At 49.1% G+C, this 19,594-nt stretch overlaps 1 protein-coding gene across 2 annotated transcripts in view; it reads right to left on the bottom strand.

Moving 5' to 3' along the window:
* Window positions 1–19,594, bottom strand: part of PNPLA1 (patatin like phospholipase domain containing 1) — a 40,968-nt gene that overhangs the window by 7,520 nt on the left and 13,854 nt on the right. For both annotated transcript variants that reach the window (XM_036024026.1, XM_036024027.1), the window contains exons 2-6: window positions 12,826–13,058; window positions 11,305–11,370; window positions 9,524–9,733; window positions 8,531–8,591; window positions 1,563–2,153 (exon numbers count right to left, since the gene is read on the bottom strand). In XM_036024026.1, the coding sequence (XP_035879919.1) occupies window positions 1,563–2,153; window positions 8,531–8,591; window positions 9,524–9,733; window positions 11,305–11,370; window positions 12,826–13,058 (1,161 nt within the window). The remainder of the gene's footprint in view (window positions 1–1,562; window positions 2,154–8,530; window positions 8,592–9,523; window positions 9,734–11,304; window positions 11,371–12,825; window positions 13,059–19,594) is intronic.

Raw genomic sequence — 19,594 nt, 5'->3', positions numbered from 1 at the left:
CAGCACTACTGCCCTTAAGGGCCACAATTCTTTGTTATGGTCTGTCCTGTGCATTGTAGGAAGTTTAGCAGCATTTCTGGCCTCCAGACATTGCCTCGTGTCTCCTGGGGGTAAAATCGCCCCTGGCTGGGCTCTCCATACCCTCTGCCCACCCCCAGTATGAGGTATGAGGGAGGAATGCTGACTCAGGACCCAGGATTGCTCAGGCCCCTGAAGGTCACACCTTTAGGCACAGATGTGATAACATAAAATAGGTGCATTTTATTTAACAGGAAATAAGAGAGCATGTGAAACACATTGACCAATTTTCTGTCTCTTAATGTCCTTATATTTTTGTCTCATTGCAATGAAAAGAATCAAAGTAAACCTACTCCAGAGAAAGGGCCACCTGTGGCTTGGGGTAGGTCTGAAAAGAAGGAAAGCTTGCTCATCTGCGGAAGTTTGCTGATGGACCATAAGGACTCTACAACCTGGTTTCATTCCCTCCCTCTTTGCCCCACCCTGGACATCCACGGTGACCAAACAGGTATCCTCTTCATCCTGAATGTACCTTGCACTTTCTTTCTTTGTACCTGAGCTTCTAGAATAAGCAAAATCTGAAATACTCTTTTTAGTCTGCCCTGTCCCACCCCACAGACCACACTTGTCAATATCCTGCTCATTTCATCTCACCAGGTCCTCTCCAAGAGCCTTCCTTATCCCCAGAGCGAAGCGATCTCATTCTGTGTGAATACCCCCAGCATGTTTTTGTTAGTAATATGGAACTTAATCATTTATCTTGTATTTTAGAGGTCAGTATTCATGTCATTCCCTCTGCAGAGGGGAGATTTCCTGAGAGTAAGGAACCGAGAACTGCTCGTCTTTGCAGCCCCTAGTGTGGTGCTTCTCAGACCGTCTGCAGCAAAGGACCTGTTTTTGAAAACCCTTGTTTGCAGTCCATAATAGACCAGTACTTTTGAAAAATACAATCAAATGAATTAGGTAAATTCTTCGACACCATGGCAGTATCTTATTGCTGCCATGCATGCAAACATTTCTAACTGCTGGCTCTTGATCCCTGCACTCATTTCGTTTGAACTAGTTGCAGATAGTTAGGCAACTGGCAGTGCTCCAAGACCACGCTCTCTGCCTGGCATTGCCTGGCACAGCGGCTATAACAACAAAAATTTACCGGAACAGCATTTCTCAAACATAAGCAGGCAAAAGGATGACACAGAGAGCTGGGAAAAAGGATAGCTGGGTCCCCCCCTCACTTCCAGAGTCTGTGATTTAGCAAGTCTGCGGTAGGGCCTGAAAATTCTCCTTTCTAATGAGTTCTCAAGTGACGCATCGCTGCTGGTTGGAAACCACACTTTGAGAATCACTGGACTAAAGAAATGAACAAATGTCAAGTACACTGCCCCCTGTGGTGGCCTGTCTTCATTCCAGGGAAAGCCCCTACAGCTAACCCTGACTTCACCAGCCTAGCCCTTTAAAGCAATGGTTATCAGCCACCATGTTGTCATACGCTTGCCAAGGGGCTCCGGACATGAGGAAGCCAGGAGAAGCCAGGGGGTCCATACCTTGGGGCTGTTCTGAGCCCAGGCCCTCCACGGGTGGCTGTGCAGGTGATGCGGAAGAACATGGAGGCAACGTTTGAGGTGTCCCCACCAAGGACGGCCCCACAGGTGGCCTGATTGACATAGATGACTGGGAGGGTGGGGATGGGGGTGGCGATCCAGTCGGTCGTGCCTGCTGCTGCGGTGACACAGGTGGTAGGCTGGGTCTTGAGCCGGGTGGTGAGGGCGCGGCTGGAAGTGATACAGGCAGTGAGTCAGCTGGACAATGTGAGGATGAGGAGGCCGGTGGCGATGCAGGTGACTGCTCAAATGAAGAGACAGGTGGTGAAACGGGCGACTCCACAGGCCGCTCCTGTGTGGATTCAGGTGTCTGTTCAGGTGGGGACACAGGTGGACCGTGGCCACTGCTTCCTTCCCCTTTGGGAGCCTGCTGAGTGTGAGGTTGCGTGGGTTCTTCCAGACTGGCCTGCTCGGTTTGGCGGCTTGGTTTACTGCGTTCAGGACAATCATCGCCAAGGGCGAGTTCTATCCGGCAGTACACTTCCACCCGGGGGAAAATCACTCTTCTGGAGGGAGAATTAATGTAAGCAGCATCTAGAAAAAACAAGAGCATGGGGTCACAAGTAGCATTATTAACTTCCGATAGCAGCAGAGTGTTTGCAAAAAATTACTTTTTTCCAAATTATTTTTATAAACTGGATTAGTTCTCAACAATGGCCTTTCTTTACTTACTTGAATTTACACCGAGTATTTGATTGAGGATTGGTTCAGTTACTCAGTGAATATTTATTGAGTACCTATGTGTGCCAGATATTCCCCCAGGCACTGAGGAGGTGAAGGAAACGAAGATAGGTAAGACTGGTCCTGACCGCTCAGATAATCTCAAGTTTTAATCAAGACAAGTGCTGGGCACGGGAGAACACAGAACTAGGAGAAAGGGAGGCAGGGAGGACTTAACTGGGAGGCTTCCCAGAGGAAGGGACATCTGGGCTGAGATCTGAAGGGCGGGTGGTCAGGGGATGGTCAGCGTGGGGTGGGAGGAGCACTGTTTCAGATGGAGGGAACAGCACACACAGAGGCCGAGGTTCAAAGGAGCACCAAGGATGTTGAGGGCCTGAGAGGGAGTGTGGCTGGAGCCGGCGTGGGGCACGGTGGTGGGAGGTGGGGCTGAAGAGGCTCAGGGACCAGATCACGCAGGGACGTGTTGTTTCCATGGAGACCAGGAGACTTCTAGGCAGGGATGTGCTGACTTGACTCTGACTTTGACAAGGTCACTGTGGCTGCTGCAAGGGGACTCACTGACAAGGGTATGGGGGGCCCAGGGAAACCTGTTGGGGTGCTGTGGAGAGGTGTTTAGGGTTTGTACCTGGAAGAAGGTAGAAATCAGTGGGAGCTTCTGTTTAGGAGGTAAATGAATGAGACTTGGTGGTGGATTGATTTGGGGGTGTGGGGAGGTAGGTGGCCAGCCCAATCGATGGATGTTGGTGCCATCTGCTGAGAATGTGACCATGGGAGGGCGGGGGTGGGGAGCGGTTATTGGGATGAGCACAGGTCACAAGCTTGTTAGGGGATATGTTGAGTTTAGAGGGCCTCAGAGAGGCCCAAGGAGAGATGACAAGGGGGCTGCTGTGTGTATGGGTTTGGATCTCAGAGAAGAGACGAGGGTTAGAGATGCCTGCCTGTGGGAGCCCCACCCCAGGCAGAACGGAAGCTGCGATGTGGCTGTGGACAAGACTGCCCAGAGAGGCCTTGCAGAGTGAGAAGAGGGAGGGACCAGGACTGTGTTGGGGGACAGGAGAGCGAGGGGACCCAGGGCCAGCTTTCTAAGATAGACAAGACTGGGGCAGACTTAAAAGTTGCTGATAAGAGAAATCACAGACTGAGAGAAAATATTTACAAACAATATTCCTGACAAAGGGCATTTATCTAGAAAACATAAAAGCTCTTAAATAACGAAGCAAACAATGCAGCTTTTTTAAAAGATGGGCAAAAGAGTCAACTGAAATAGCACCCAATGGCTGAAGCTGGAACAATTTGAGTACAAAAATTGAGCTGAATAATAGTCCAAAGTATAAAATACATACCCATGAATTCATACATATATAAACAAATGATTGAATAAGTAATGGGGGAGAAGAGACAAATCTTCCATGCAGATGTCTAAATAATTTATGCAGACATCCTGACCTTAAGGAAATGGAGTTTAATCCCTTACTTTTTCAGTGTAAACTATGCATAGTGACTTCCTTCCAAAAAGCACAGAACGGAAAGAGGAGAAAGAGTAACTGCACAGTGGAGCACCTGACAGATGCCGCTGCAGCCAGGTGAGCAAGGTCAGCATCACCAGTGATGTGTCTGTCCCGTGGGTAGTAGGCACCCTCGATAAAATGTGAGGAGAGTGGCACTGTGCCTCGGGGGTCTTCCTCCCTCAGACCCACAACCCCAGTGTAATCATGGGAAAACCATCAGACAGACCCCAGCTGAGGGCACTCTGCATAATACCTGGCCAGGACCAGAACCCAGGATGGAACTCACTAAACACAAGGAGGGTCAGAGAAGCTGTCACAAACGCGAGGAGCCCAAGGAGACATGACAACTAAATGTAAGGGGCTATCCAGGATAAGATCCTGGATCAGGAAAAGAACATTAGGTAAAAACTAAGAAGATCTGAATGAAGTATAGATTTAGTTGATAATAATTTATCAATGTCGGTTCATTAATTATAAACAATATACCATACTATGTACTATAATATCTAATAAATGTGAAACATAATAATGGGGAAACCTGGATGTACTATATTCATACTTTTTCTGTATACCTAAAACTGGCTTAAAAAATAAAGTTTATTGAAGGTCTAGGGGGAATGGGCAAAAGAGTGGTACAGACACTTCACCAGAGAAGCTACGTGGATGACAAAGAAGCAACTGAAAAGATGCTCAACATTACTCATCGTTAAGGAAAGGCACATTCAAACCACAGTAAGATACCCCTACACACACATCAGGATGGCTAGAATTAAAAAGGCCTGCCATGCTAAGTATTGGTGAAAATTGGGGGAAACTGGAACTTTCATAGACTGTCAGTGAGAGTGTAAAATGATGCAACCACTTTGGAAAACGGTTTGGTGCTTTCATAAAACCACCAAAAGAATTGAACACTGAATCTCAAAGAGATCTTCCCACACCCATGTCCACTGCAGCATTGTCTACAGCAGCCAAGAGGTGCAAGCAAACCATGAGTCTATTGGTGACTAAATGGACAAAGAAAATGTATATACACATGTTAGAATATTATTCAGCTTTAAAAATTAAGAAAATCCAGTCTCATGCTACAACATGTTTGAACCTTGAGAACATCACAAATACTGTACGTATACTTCATTTATGTGAGGTATCTAAGGCAGTCAAACCATTAGAAAAAACAAGTAGAGGGGCAGCAAGTAGAGGGGCAGTTGCCAGGGGCTGGGGGAGGTGGATGGGGAGTTGCTGGCCAACGGGGACAGAGTTCAGTTCTGCAAGCTGAAAAGTTCTGGAATTTACAACAGTACAAATGTGCTTAACGCTACTGAACTGTACACTTAGAAATGGTTAAGATGGTAAATTTATATTATGTGCTTTTATCATAATTTTATATATACAAATTATATATAATTATATAGTAGAACTACACATAATTGTATATAATTTTATTTATATAAATACAACACATCTACCATATGATATAATCATTCCACTGCTAGGTATTTACCCAAGATAAATAAAAGCATCATGTCCATACAAAGATACGTACATGGGTGTTTATAGCAGCTTTACTCATAATAGTCTGAAGGGAGTACAACTTACATGTCCATTAACATTAATGACTAAATGAGCTGTGGTATATTCACACAACGGAATGGAATGTAAAAAGGGGTGAACTAGTTATACCATGCTATAATGACATGGGTGAATCTTAGAATAATTACGCTGAGTAAAAGAACGCAGACAAAAAAGATTTCACACTGTAAGATTCCACTTATCAAAAACTCCAGAAAATGCAATTCATCTATAACGACAGAAAGTAGATCAACGGTGGATTAGGGATTGGGAGTGGGCAAGAGAGGGTGGGTGTCGGTGTGGGACATGAGGAAACTTCGGGCTTGGTGCATTGTTCCCTGCCCTGGTCTGGTGCTGTTGCACAGGGGTGTGTGTGTGTGTGTGTGTGTGAAAACATCAAACTGTGAGAGGTAGGAAGGGAGGGAGAGAAAAGGAAGAATGGCAGGTAGGCAGGAGGGGAGGGAAGAAGGGAGGTAGGTAGGTTTGGCTGGAGGGACCTGGAGGCAAAATGGCTATTTTTAAACATGGCATCGTCTGAGCTCCAACCTCACTCACCACCCACTGCAGATGTCCGTGTGGGGAAGGAGGGTGTTCGAGCCCACCAGCGAGCACGCCCTTCCCTTTGGCAGAAGGCTGCTGCCAGGGAGGCCAGGCTTGGAGAGGGGGCCTTGCCCAGCAGCAGGGATAGTGAAATGCATGTGGTCTCTTAGGAGGGGGAGGAAGAGGGGCCAGGGCGGGGTTGAGTCGAGGGTGACACCTGTGAATGTGGCTTCCTGCTGGAGCTGACCCCCCACCCCCTGCACCCCAGAAAGAGGTTGGGTGGGAAGCTGGGGTAGACTCCCCCTTTCTGTTCCCAGATGGCAAGTAGGGATTAAGACCCCACTTATTCAGGCTGTGTCAGTACCTCCTGCTCGTGCCGGTGATGAGAGAAAAATTCAGCCCGGCCAGACCCAAGAGGCTTTAGGTGGTGGCACTGAAACTTGCGCTGGAGAGCCACACACACCCTGGCAAACTGGAAGAGGAGGTAAAACGAGCTGGTCTCCCTTATGACCTGTGTCTGTTCCTACTTGGAGTGGTTCCAGGTCCATTGGGAAATCCCGCCATCCTCCTCATCCTGTCCCAAGTCAGGAGTGGGTGCCTGGAATGCTACTATTAGAGTTTCATCCTTGGGTTTAGGATCACCATTCCTACCTGTCCATGCCAGCTAAGGGTGGAAGGCACGGGGTCCTTCCCAGAGGCAGAAGTGTGGGAGAAGGTGCTACTGAGAAATGAGGGAAGGGAACTGGAGATGCTTAAGCACCTACTTTATGACCCTCCCCAGGGCTTGCCTTGCGAGGAAATGAAAGTTAAGTTTCTAGAGGAGGGACTGGTTTGAAGTAGCCAGTAGCCAGGCTGTAACCTGGGGTGGAGAGGGGTCCTCCTGGGGCAGGACATTAGTATCTGCTCCAAGATCTGAACCCCAAATCAGAGAATCCCCCAAACCCTGGGTCCCCAACCTACACTGCCACTGAGGAAAGCATGGAGGGTCCCCTAACTGGTGGCAAAAGGACACTCGGCCCCAGCAGCCAGCCCCTCTTATTCCTGAGGCCCTTTCTCTACCCCCCCATGACACCCCTCAAGACATTCACCTCTTGGATAGCTGGGACTCACTTTTCACAACTTTAATGTCACCTGTGTAAATGTGGAGGATGGCGGAGTTCAGAGGAGAGTCAGGGTTAGAAGGAGTCTGTCCTGCAGAGGGGTGGGGGAGGGGCCTGTCTTAGAGGTCACAGTGGGCAGGGGACTGGACTGACCTCAGCAAGGACATAGATGATGTCACTGCAAGAACTACTGGTTATCTGAGCACTGTGCTAAGGGCTGCAGGTGGCTTCGCTCCTTTAACCTCCACAATGACCTGAGGTAGATTCCATGACCAGATGAGAGAACTGAAGCCCCAGGTTAACTGCCCGCTGTAGGTAACACAGTGGGTAGGTGTCAGGAACCAGGTTCCAAACTCTTTTACAGATTAGGGAACCAAGGCTCAGAGGGGTGGAGTGAGGTCCCTGAGCTCACACAGCCAGAGGGGTGGGTACCCTCCGGAGCCCACGTTCTCTCCATCCTGCTCTCGTGACCCCAACCCCCACCCTTGTCGGGAGAAAGTAAAGGGTCAGGACAAGGGGAGCTTGGGAAAGCTGGAAGCAATTTTGAAGGGAAAAATAGTGAATATACCCTAGGAAAAAACCTCATTCAACCCCTTAATCTCACTCCCCAAATGTGTTTAAAATCCACATGCACAAAAAAGCCACCACAGCGGTGCTTACTGAGCAGCTGGAAACTCAAAGGAGAGATCAAAGTCTTCTGTCCAACTGTGATGGGATATTACAACTTCCCCCAAGCAGTTATAAAGACCACACGACAACACGGAGACACATGACAGAACGTCGGGAAGCCACCTCGGATCCAGCAACCCCTTTGTTTTGGAAATATGTTCTATAGAAATTAACTCTAAATATGGAAAAGCTCATTTCTTTCCTTTTAACAGAGGTGTGCGCCGTGACCTTCACCATGTTAAATGCGTGATGCATACATATTAGAATCTCCCTTCTTCCTGATGGTGCACAGGTGTGAGGACCAGGATTTCTTTCTCTCCTTTTTTTAGTAGTTTATTTTTTATTATAACTTTTCCATTATCATTTACTCTTTCCAAACCAACATAGGGCAAGGGCTCTTTGTTCTCATTTGTTGATCAATATGTTGATCATTCAAAGTCTCATATAAATATAAACTAGTTGCATCTATTTCTACATTAACAATATGATTTTATTGGAAAGAGTAAAAATGAAAGAGAACAAAATGACATGAGAATGGAAGGTATGAGCTATGTATTTCCTGAGTACAGTTTGTAAGTCCAGAAACATATTTGACGAAGCCCAGGACACTGTCCCATCAGTTACCCTAACAGCCCCTCTCGCACGGAGACCCTAATTTCTGGCCTCAGTGGCCTGTCCTGGACACAGCAGGCTGTCTGGTCCCTGTGCCCATGTCTGGCTGTCCTGGGTGAAGGGCACCTTTAGGTCACAGATTTGGGGGGAATGTCTCTTTACTCAGCCCTTCTACTTCCTGTTTTTGCCCACCCCCCAGATCCCCCCTCTTCAGACTCCGCATGGTACTTACTCAGCCTCCTCAAGTATGAAACGGCATCTTCGTACCCTCGGTAGTAGTAATTGTGCAGGACCTGCAAGGTGGGCACACCAGGAAGACACTCAGGCTGCAGCAACAGTGACAGCTGAGGTCCCCTCTCCCAGAGAAGCTGCTTTCATTGCTCTTGGGCTTTATTTGATGGGCTCTTCAAAATGTACCCATCTCGTGCCCCATCCTTGACTCTCTGCTAAGGACTGGGAGCAGCTCCTGGTCACGTGTCCATCATGATGTTATGTCAGTGTATGAAGCCACTCACAGCCAAACATCAGCTTCCTCGGGGTGGGAGATGGTGAGGTGTTTATAGTAGAAGCAGAGACAGTGCATTGGGCCATATGAAGAGCAAAGTGTGGAGACTGGGTTCAAATCCCAGTGTTTCCACATATTGCCTGTGTGGCTGTGTGAGTGTAACCTCTCACGATCTCAGTTTCTTCATCTGTAAAATGGGGATAATAATAACATCTATTGCAGAGGATGCTGAAGGATCACACGAGTGTGCCCACAGAGCCTCTTCTGTAAAGGGCCAAGTAGTAAACATTTGGGGCTTTGCAGGCCACACACAGTGTCCGTCATTTCTTCTTCTCTTTTTTTCAGAGTCCTTTAGAAATGACAAGTCTGTTCTTAGCTCACAGGGTGTACAAAAACAAGCCCTGGGCTGGATGTGGCCCATGGGCCATAGTTTGCTGACCCGACATTGCACATCAGGGTTCAGTTAACATTCCTATCAGTGATTCCGGCATCACCACGTTTTGCAGGGGAGAATATTGGGGCTGGGAGCCCTAGGGGATTTGTTCAAGATCCCACAGCTCATTAGAGAAAAGGCCAGGACACAGGTTGAGGAGGAAGTTTAAGGGATCACTTGAGGGGAGGAGACACAGAGGAAACTGAGTGGGCCCCATGGGCTCCCCCATTGCATCCCATCCCCTGCCACCGTCCCCATCCCCCACCCCCCATGTCCCTCTCTCTCACCATCAGGTCTGGGGGGAACAAGGCGTGGGTCATCCTGGCGATGTTCTCCAGGGAGAACTGGAAGGAGTAGTTGAACATGCGGAAGTCATGGAAGATGGCGGGGCAGTCCCGGGGGCAGATGTCCTGCTGCCCGCTGAAGGTGGAGATGGTGATGGAGTCAGTCCAGAAGGAACAGGGCTGCATGCCTGTGAAGCCCCCATCGATGTACCGCTGTAGGAGGTGGAGGGAGAAATGCTCACGTGGGGTCAGAGGGCGGTATGCCAAGGAAATGGGTCCCTCAGGAGGAGCCTCGAGACCGAGGTGAGGGTGGGTGAATGGTGTGCCCAAGGTCGCAGGGTGAGCCCACAGTGGCTCCTGGACCACCGTGCTCTGTTCCTGCACGGGCTCCCCTCCATCATTTTACTGGTGCTGAGATGGGGCTCCCAGGCCTCTGCGGGGAAGAAGCATCCGTACACTGACTGGATAGAGCAGGAGCGGGTGCTCCCCATCACAGCTACCCATCTCGGACCACCCCTCCTGGGGTCACTTAGTGGCTGAGGGGAGGCTTGGGGGATGGAGTTCGCTCCCATGGCCTGAGGAGGAGGAGGGCGCCTGGTGGGTCTGAGCAGCTTGGGAAGGGCTCTCTCTAGACGGCCCCAGGTCTAACCTGCCCCACAGATGAGGTCAGGCCCCTTTGACACTCTTCAGAGCACCCCTGACCAGCCACCACGTGTCCACCCTCAAGTCCCTTCCCTCTGGGGCTTCTGTTTCCTCCGCTACGAGCAAAGGACCACAGATACTGAGGCTCTAACTCTCTGGGGTAACCGAGAAGTACATGGCTAACATACAAGCTGAGCTCCATCTTCTAGCTGAAACTTAATCTCTGGATCTCATTTTCTCTACGTATGAAATGAGGAGGGGGGCATGGGTTAGACCCTCCTGCTCAGGCCGAGGTCCGGGGGCCAGCAGGGGACCAGCAGCGGACTGTAGCACCGACATCCGCCGAAGCCTGTCAGAGGTGCAGAGTCTCATCCCTGACCCAGGCTGACTGGATCAGATTTGCATTATTTTACAAGATTCCTGAGGGACTCGTGGGCACATTAAAGTTTGGGAGGCACTAGCCTAGATGACCCCAAAGGTCTCTATTACTTAAGGTTTCAGGTCCCAGTGTTGCAGGGTCTGTATTTCTTATGTTTTATTTATAATTTTTTTTTTATCTTCACCTGAGGACACTTTCATTTGTTTTTTTAGAGAGAGAGGAAAGGAGAGAAAGAAATATCAATGGGAGAGAAGCATCGACTGGCTGCCTCCAATCCTCAGACTGGGGATCCGTGCCAGGACCAGGGATCCTACACATCCGGACCCGGCATCTCACAGGCCCACGCCCACACTGAGGATGAACCTGTAGCCTAGGTGTGTGCCCTGACCGGGAACTGAATCCACAACCTTCCGGCTGCTGGACCCTCCAGCCACTAAGCCACCCTAGCCAGGGTAGGTCTGCATTTTATACTCTTTTGAGTCTGAGCAAATCTGAAAAGCCGACCACATCTTGATTTGCGGGGTTCAGTAAACAATTGGTGTGTCTGGAGAGAAGCCCAATCTAGTTGGGAAAGTTCATCTTAAAGCCCCTGAAACCTATTTATGCTGGGAATTCTAATATAGGAAAACATAGGAGCCTTTCCAACTCTTGTTCTTCCCACTGAATTCTGAGACCACCCCTCTGCTCTCCCAGATGTGGGTCACAGGGTCCCCAAGGCACCCCTGGATCCTGGCTCGCCCCCCTTCCATGCTGAAGCACTCACCACACCGCGGTAAGTCGGGGGGATGAGACCACAGTACACAGGGACAAAGCAGCTGCAGTAGAGGGCCTGCGGGGGGAGAACAGGGCTGAGATGCCTGAGGCCATGGGGCCTTGGGCACCGCCAGCAGGGCCTTCCTTAAACCCAAGGTGGAGGCACTGCCTTCCTCCCAAGTTTAGTCGCTGTCCTGGCCCTAACTAGTTGGGCCCTTGATAACCAAGTTGGTCAGTCTGGACCTGATGTTCTAGCTTTAAAGGGAGAGGGGGACCTCAGTGATCTCCAGGGTCCCTTCCAGCACTAGATTTCCAGAAGTCCAATGGTATTCAACAATCATCAATGTATATCTGGCTTGGGTCAGGCCCTGGCCTCAAAGGAGAGTTCAATGCCCACCTTGGGAATGCTGAAAGAGGGGGATAGTAAGCAAATAGGGGTGACAGGTGCTGTGATAGAGGTGAGCATGGGCATTGTGGCCCAAAAGGAGGAGCACCCAACCGGGGGGACTTCGGGGCATGCAGATGATGAAGGAAAGTTCCCCAGCAGGAGTGGTCGGAGTCTTCTCAAGTGGGTGAAGGGGAATGAGGAGAGAGGGGCCTCCCAGGCAGAGGGCGCAGCAGGCACAAAGGCACAAAGACTGCTGTGTGTGTGGTTGGCATGGAGAGAAGTGGAAGGTGGTGGAAGAAGACTGGAGAGAAAAGTGTTGAAGAGCTGGTGTTGACAAATCCAGGCGGACAAGAGGCGGGTGGAGGAGGTATCCATGCCCATTGCCTGTTCACCCTCCACCCCCAGGGTCACGGCCAGGCCGGTGTGGGGATCTGAGAACATGGGGCAAGGACCTCGCATTCAGGGGAGGGGAGAGGAATAAAAATATAGGACAGAGGGTCATGCAGCTAAACCCCTTCATCATGAATGAAAATTGGGTATATCCACAGCATTCTCCAGCAATAGTAATTCATAGCTAAATTTTATACTAATGAGGTTAGAATGTACACTGTTAGAGAGCACTTTCCTAAGTGATAACCCATTTAGTGATAATTCAATCCTTTTGTCAAGGACCATTGGAAGAGTGGGGCAGAGAGGAAGGCTGTAGCCACAAACGGAGTAATTTAAACTGAGAGGCCCTACAGGAGACAAGGGGCCTCTGCGGGTAACGCTTGGCCTCTGGGAAGCTCCAGGATTAGTGCCAAGGCAGGGCAAAGGCAAAAGGAGGTGCTAAGCCCCTGGGGACTCTGGGTGCTGAAGTCTTGAGTACGGCGACCAAGTTGGATTTGTCTTGGACCTCTCTCTGCCCATCTCCTCTAACAGTGTGCCTGACACAGACGGATGTCAGGAGGGTGAATGAAGGGAAGGATTAGGAAAGCAGGAAATAGAAGGAAGGGAGGAAGATAGGTAGATCATCCCAGGGCCAGTCAAGAGAAGCTGGGCCAGCTAGCCCTCCAACCTCTTCTTCCCTGTCCCACCCACTCGGAGGCCCCGCCCCTACTCTGGGCCCCGCCCACTCCTCCGCCCCCGCCCCTGCCCCCTTGCCTCGATGAGCTCTTCTTTGGACCTATATTCTGAGACCACAACACTCTCTCCATCCGTGAGCCGGGTGAGGGCGACGTGGAGCTTCCCCGTGGCAGCCTTGTAGGAGTCCTCAGGCAGGGCCCGGTACAGAAACTGCCTCATCATCTGCACCATCTTGCAGGAGGGGGCCAGGGGCCCCAGGAAGTATTTCTTCACTTCAGCCACACCCACATTAAGGAATCTGAGGTACTCGCCTGTGGAGGAAGCAGGGAGGAGAGGAAGGTCAGCGCCCGTAGCCAAGAGAGGTTGATGGTGATTTCCCATCTAATCCTTCATCTAACAAATGGGAAATCCTAGAATTCTAAAGCAAGGAAGGGCTCAGGAGCCCACCTGTCATTCCGCACAGGAGGAGAGCAAGGCCCTGAAAAATCAAGTCACTGGCTCCAGAGATCCCACAGATAGTCAACGGCAGAACTAGACCAAGGCATCCTGACTCCATTCACACTGAGGCAAAGGACCACTTTCCCATCCCCAAAGAGCTTTGCCCAACTTCCCATTATCACGCCTGGCAGTCCACCACCAGACTACATTCTTCTGGAGTCTTAGAGGCTTTGCCCTATGTGAGATGCCTATCAAAACATGACGCAGTCGAAAGCCCTCACCAAGAGACACCCTGGCACACTGGTTTAGTGCCAGCTGGTCTGCGTGCAGGGCGTGGCTGCAGGCTTTGAGGCAGATGGATTACAGGTGGGGGGATGAACTTTGTCCTGAAACCATGGCATCGCCTTCCCTTTCTGGCCCCTGGAACAGGCTTGAGGTGGAGAAGGCCCTCACCCAAGGAAGGCAGCTGTGTGGCCGGTGCCCCGGGAGGGGGAGACAGGCCTTCTCCCTCCCTTTCAGAGGAGCACAGCCAGGGCACATGGGCCAGATGGGGCTCAGGGGGGCAGATGTGTTGTTCGGGGGTGTGGCAGAGGAAGGTGTAAGCACCCCACCCCCCGAAATCTCCAGAATCTACTGGGGAACTTTGGGTTATAGGCTTACTAAGAAGTACTATGAGGCAGGTATTTCTCTCTTCACCCTGCCGATCAGGAGCCTGAGGTTCAGAAAGGTAATATAACTTGCCCAAGATCAACAACCTAGTAAATGGACAAAGTGGGATTTTGACACGGATGATGCGTGGCCCTGGAACCCACACTCCTTCCACTCAACTGAGCCACAAGCTTCCAGAGACCATCCCATCCCTGCAGCTTGCCAGTTACTCTGTTTTCTACCTTATGGGAGCTTCTGGTAAAATCAAGACTGAAAATAGCTCTAAAAAGGACTGCTAATTTTTTAAACAAATATTTAACTGTAAAGCATCCTATATAGAAGAACTTTCTTACAATCAGCATCATGTAGCAAAGGCTATTGGGAAGTTGTGTAGTCATGAGCTCTCTGCCACTAGAGGTAATCAAGCAGAAACAGGACAAGTACCTTAGAGAACTTAATCGAAGGGGTTCTGGATGGGCAGTAAGGGTTAAGATTCTTTCTAATTTTGAGATTCTGAGGTTCTCACAGGAGCCTGACAATATATCTGGGAAGTTATCACAGTGAACATTGTTTTCCTATTTATAAATAGAGCAGCTGTGGCACAGAAAGCTTACGTGATTGGCCCGAAGTCACATACAGCAATGTGGGGACAAACCAAGGCCACTGGTGCTCTACTCATCTTGTGTTTTATAGTTCACAGGTTATTCCTCATTAATCCTGGAGGTGGATAGGATGAGGAGCTTCCACATCACTTTGCAGATACAGAGGCTGAGTCAGAGAATGGCTAAGTGTCCTTCCTGAGGTGAGACAGCCTTGCGGTGTTTGTTTTGACTCCCACCCCACCTTCTTTCCCTGGGTGTTGGGTGATCCCAGAGGCTGAGCGAGCCCCAGTTGCCATGGTGACAGCCTTTCTCACCAGCATTTAGAATCGCAGCTGCGTATGTGTAGTAGGGACTGGTCTGAGCAACAGAGCATCTTAATTTCACCCCCTTAGAGGGGAGGGTGCTCCTGGGAGGTGGGAAGCGTCTGTGGTTTTAGGGAGGTTAGCTTTATCATGTGCCAACTTACACAAACAGCATTTTCCCTCAAGGGAAGGTGGCGGCCAACCCGCCAGCAGGTAATGAAACAACTGGGCATTTGGATACCAAGGTGGTAGGTCACTGAGTTCTCGCCTACAAGACCAGCTGGGATGGGGAGTCAGACTAGGGTGGGGACATGCTGCTTTTGGAATTCTTAATGAGCAACTTGAAGTGGTCACAAAAGGGTTGGTGGCCTTACCCACAATGCCTGGGAGCCAGGAGTGACTCCTTCAGTTTACTCATACAGTCCTGGGCTCCTGGCAGGAGGCACTTGCTGGGCCCGATGGAAGGAAATGTGTTCTTATTGCGCAAGAAATACATGTTCATTGTGGGGGAATTTTTTTTTAAATGCAGATAAGCAAAAAGAAAAAAATGTAAATGACTTAGAACCCCTTCACCCAGAGATTAACTATATATTTTATATGTATTCTTACTTATAAGAATATTTTTATTGAGTCAGTCTATTTACATTGTTTTGTGACTTGCTTTTTCCACCTAATAAATCATGTCTTTCACACCAATAAGTCCCCACTTACAACCTAATTTACAAGCAGCATGGAAAGCTACTCTAAGGTTATAAGGTCATCTATCTGGTGGGTCCCCAAGAGGGGTTGGCTGTTTAGTGTGTTTCCTTGCTTTTATAAACAATGCTGTAATTAGTAATCTCATGTTAAATTATTTGCCTGTGTCCTTCCTTATTTTCCTTAGGATGGGAGCAGAGGTGGCAATGCTAGGTGAAAGGCATGTGCATATTTAGTCTTGTAATGCTTATTTTAATCATGGCTTTTTTATGTTATCCAATTACAGTCAACTCAGCTATTCAGGGATGGTGGTGGGTGACAGGGACAGAGCAGTGGCCAAGACAATAGAAATAGTGTAGACATCTCCAATATACTTACATCTAAAAACAGTGTTATCTGGAAATTAGCAATGCGCTAGCCAGAATCATGTGGCCAGGGAGGGAGGGGACAGGTGATTGTCTGATTTCTCCCACTCAGGTGCCCAGTTGAATATCCTTTCCTGCTGCTCAAGGGGGACACATATCAACAGATGCCTTTATCTCTGCTTCTCCTTGCTTCTCTTCAGGTCTCTGTGTGTCTCTGTCTTCAGAGCCTCTCTCTCTCTCTCTCTCTCTCTCTCTCTCTCTCTCTCTCTCTCTCCCTAGCTGTGGGGAAAGCAACTAATCTGGTTAGCAAGTCTCAGTTGGTAGGAAATCAAGTGTTAAGCATAGCAATTGCTGGGTGCTGCAAGGAGGGATAAATTTAGCTTGTTTCTTTATGCATCTCTGTACTTCCCAGCACCTTCTCCCATTTAAAGGCCTCCTTCTGAGCTGCAGGCTGCTGGCCTCTGACACAGCATTCCGCACCAACCACAGCAAGTCAGGATTTAAAATCAGCACCGCAGGAAACTCAAGATTGGCTGCTCCCACCCCCAGCCCACACTCGCCATGTCTTTCACACCTGTGTATTATCTAAGGGTAGTGAGCTTGTCTCCCAAGCCAAGAAGGAGATTCTCTGAGGGCTGGTCCTTGTGGTCCTCCTCTCCCTCTATGGCCTATCATGGTGCTTTGCCCATAGAAGGCCCTTCGGAAGCCTTTGCTGTAAACTGGGAACTCCTTAAGGGCAGGGATGTACCACACTCACCTCTGCCAACCACAGCTGACTGGTGGGTGCTCACTGTTTGGTCAGTGTGTGAACAAAAGAAAAGAAAAACCTGACAGGGAGGCAAAGCAAATAATGGAGATATTCACAAGGAAGAGCTACTTGACTTAATCACCCAATAAAAGCTTGAAGGCAAGATCATCCCAGATAAGTGGATAGAAAGCAGAGTTAACTGTATTGGTAAGTATGGCCAATTTACTAGGTTTTATGAGTCTGTAGTGCTAAAAACTCCAGTAGGAAAATAAATAAACAAACAAACAAATAAATAAATATCCCGGGACTGGGAAGTTTTGAGGTCATTTGGAAGCTGCTTCAATCTCAGCCACGCAGAGTCTTTTACTATTTTCTATGACCAGATCCATTTCTTGGAAAGACCTCTGACATTGGAGCCAGACAGATTTGGTTCAAATCCCAGCTTTGCCACCTGCTCTCTGGGCCATCACTGGCAAGTGATATAACTTCTTCCAGCCTCAATTTGCCACCTATAAAATGGGACTAATGGTACTTACTTTACAGGGTTGTTATGAAGCAGGTGGTGTTTTAAGTGCCTGCATGTAGTAAGTGCTCAATATTGGTATGCTAATAATTCCCCCTGTGAGCATGGAAAAGCCTTCTTAATGTTTCTGCTTATCAGCTTTCTCACCTGTACAAGGGACAATGCTCCTTGCTCTGCACCTTTATCAAGGTGTGCTGAGGGTCACGAGCGGATACAAAAGAGCAGAGTTCAAGCACTGTGGAGGTGGGGGTGTATACCCTGTATCAGAGTGCGAGTGTGTTTCACGGGGCGATGTAGCACAGGCAGGGGTGGCTGCGGCATTTCTCCCGTCAGGTTGGGGGGTCCTACAGATCTAGTAAGGAAAGTGGGGGCAGAAAAATCATTGAGGGGGAAGGAAAGGGATAATCAGATGTGTGTTTATCTTTATTTGCTTAAGTGCCCAATGTTTCTTCCTTTGTGAGGGCAAGGATGGCCTCACTCTTGTTCATCCCTTTGTCCCCAGCACCTGATAGAGCGCCTGGAGAGTGATAGGCCCTTAATAAACATGAATGCATACATGAATAATGAATAAATGAATGAACCCCAGCAATGGAAGGAGGACACCGAGGTCCTGACAGAGAAGCAGCTATTCAAGGTGACTCAGAATAAAATCGATTTCTCTTTTTCCATCCTCCACAAGGCCTCTTGCTAAGTGAAAAATCCTAGAAAGACAGGCATTTGGCAGCTGACAATTTAAATGGCTGGGGATCCCGTTTACAGGGTGTCTGAATTAGGTAGTCTGTGTGGGATGGATCTGCCCTGGAGGATAGGACTCTGGGGCCTCAGTCTCCCGCGGACCGGTAGCCTAGCAACAACCTCAGGCTCAGCCAATCACAGCAAGGCGCCTCTCGCAGCAGCAAGCGCAGCAGGCACTGAGGAAGCAGAAACACAGCAGCCCCTGGGGAGACGAGGATGAGCAAAGCTGCGTTCCCAGGAAAGCCCAGTGATTCTCAGAGTCCCTGAGATTCTCAGACCTAGAAAGTCTGCTGCTCCCGCCTGGTCCCTAATTGTAACCTGAATTGTAGGCTGCATTTCCCTGTGGGTATGTCTTGACTGCCTGACTCCACTGTAATAGTAATTATTATTATCTTAACAACAGTCGTTTACTCAAGCAGGTTTTCACACTTACACTCTCAGTTTATCCTCACAGTGACAGCGAGCCCCTGTGGGGCAGAGACCCTGGTTATTCACTATTTCATTACATACCCGGCTCTGCAGGAGCATTGATGGAAAACAACTCCACTTCAGGCTGCAGTGTCGGCACAGGAAGACCCACAGAGACCCTCTGGGGCAGTGATGTTTCAGTCAGCGAGACTTTGCTCAAAAGAAATCTTAATTGGAAACCCAATACATAGAACAGCGAAACACAGGGCTCTTCTGGGTTGGAACCAAGCAGAGTCTCAGACCTGTCTGCTCACTCCACCACGCCCTGGGAAGGATGCCCCTGCATGCACAGCCCTGAATCTCTAGAATTCTAGGAGTGTAGGTCAAACCAGAAACACTATAGACCAATTTTCTCATTTTAAGGGCAAGAAATCCAGCTCAGAATGAAGGTTAAACTCCATAACCATGGCCAAATGGCTAGTTGGCTGGCTGTTAGAATGGATGGAAAAATGAATAAAGGATGGATATACCCGGGGTCTCACAGTCTATGTTAGCATAAGCCAGAATTAGAATGTATGAGAAAACTCATTTTTCTACTCTATTCTGAATGCATTTTAGGCTTCAGCCAAAAGCAAAACAACTCTGACCTAATAGGCACTTCAACACAACAAAAGCATTACTTTTTATGGATAATAACAATCTTCCACACATACCTTTTCCTAACCCTAAGAGTTTACTAAGAACTGGCTTTAAAAGTCCAGATTGTCTTACATCACATTGCTGTGGAAACAGTAGTGCCTCCTACTGGCTCATCACCTGCATTCCTATCAAGGTGCTTTGGCTGTGCTTTCCCAGAACCTGGGCCCTCACCCCGTCCCTGTGTGCCCCTCCCCCAGAATCCAGGAACGATCCACCCAGCTTTCCTCTGAAGGATCAGTCAGAGAGCAAATATATCTAGAAAGTTCTCTGGAAGCTCAAAATGTTCTCAGGGCCATTGCCCCTGCTTTTTCTTTCTATTTTCTTTGGTGGACCCAGAATTCCCTTCGGGATTCTGCTTCAAGGTGGAAACCAACACCCCTCTTCAGGCTGTGGCCCGCCCTACCGTCCTACAGATGCTCCCTGACCTACCAAGGGGACACTGGGCTAAAGCAGGAGCTATGAGCAAGTCACCCTCCATTCTTAAGAGTTATTTTAGGGGTGTGCGTGTGTATGTGTGGTCAGGTGACCTCCAAACAGGGCTCTGCTGCACAGAAAAAAAGAGCATCTCAGAGCGCCTCCTCATCCGGGATTTGCTCAAATCAGGGCACCACTGCCGAGGAACACCCATGCCTCCCTCTTTCAAAGCCATGCTAATTAAAATTCATTTCTGCTGACTGGAGTTA

This window comes from Phyllostomus discolor, chromosome 4 (assembly GCF_004126475.2).
Source record: "Phyllostomus discolor isolate MPI-MPIP mPhyDis1 chromosome 4, mPhyDis1.pri.v3, whole genome shotgun sequence".
Classification (NCBI taxonomy): domain Eukaryota; kingdom Metazoa; phylum Chordata; class Mammalia; order Chiroptera; family Phyllostomidae; genus Phyllostomus; species Phyllostomus discolor.
The sequence above is the reverse complement of the archived record's forward strand: the minus strand, read 5'-3'. Positions and strand labels throughout refer to the sequence as shown.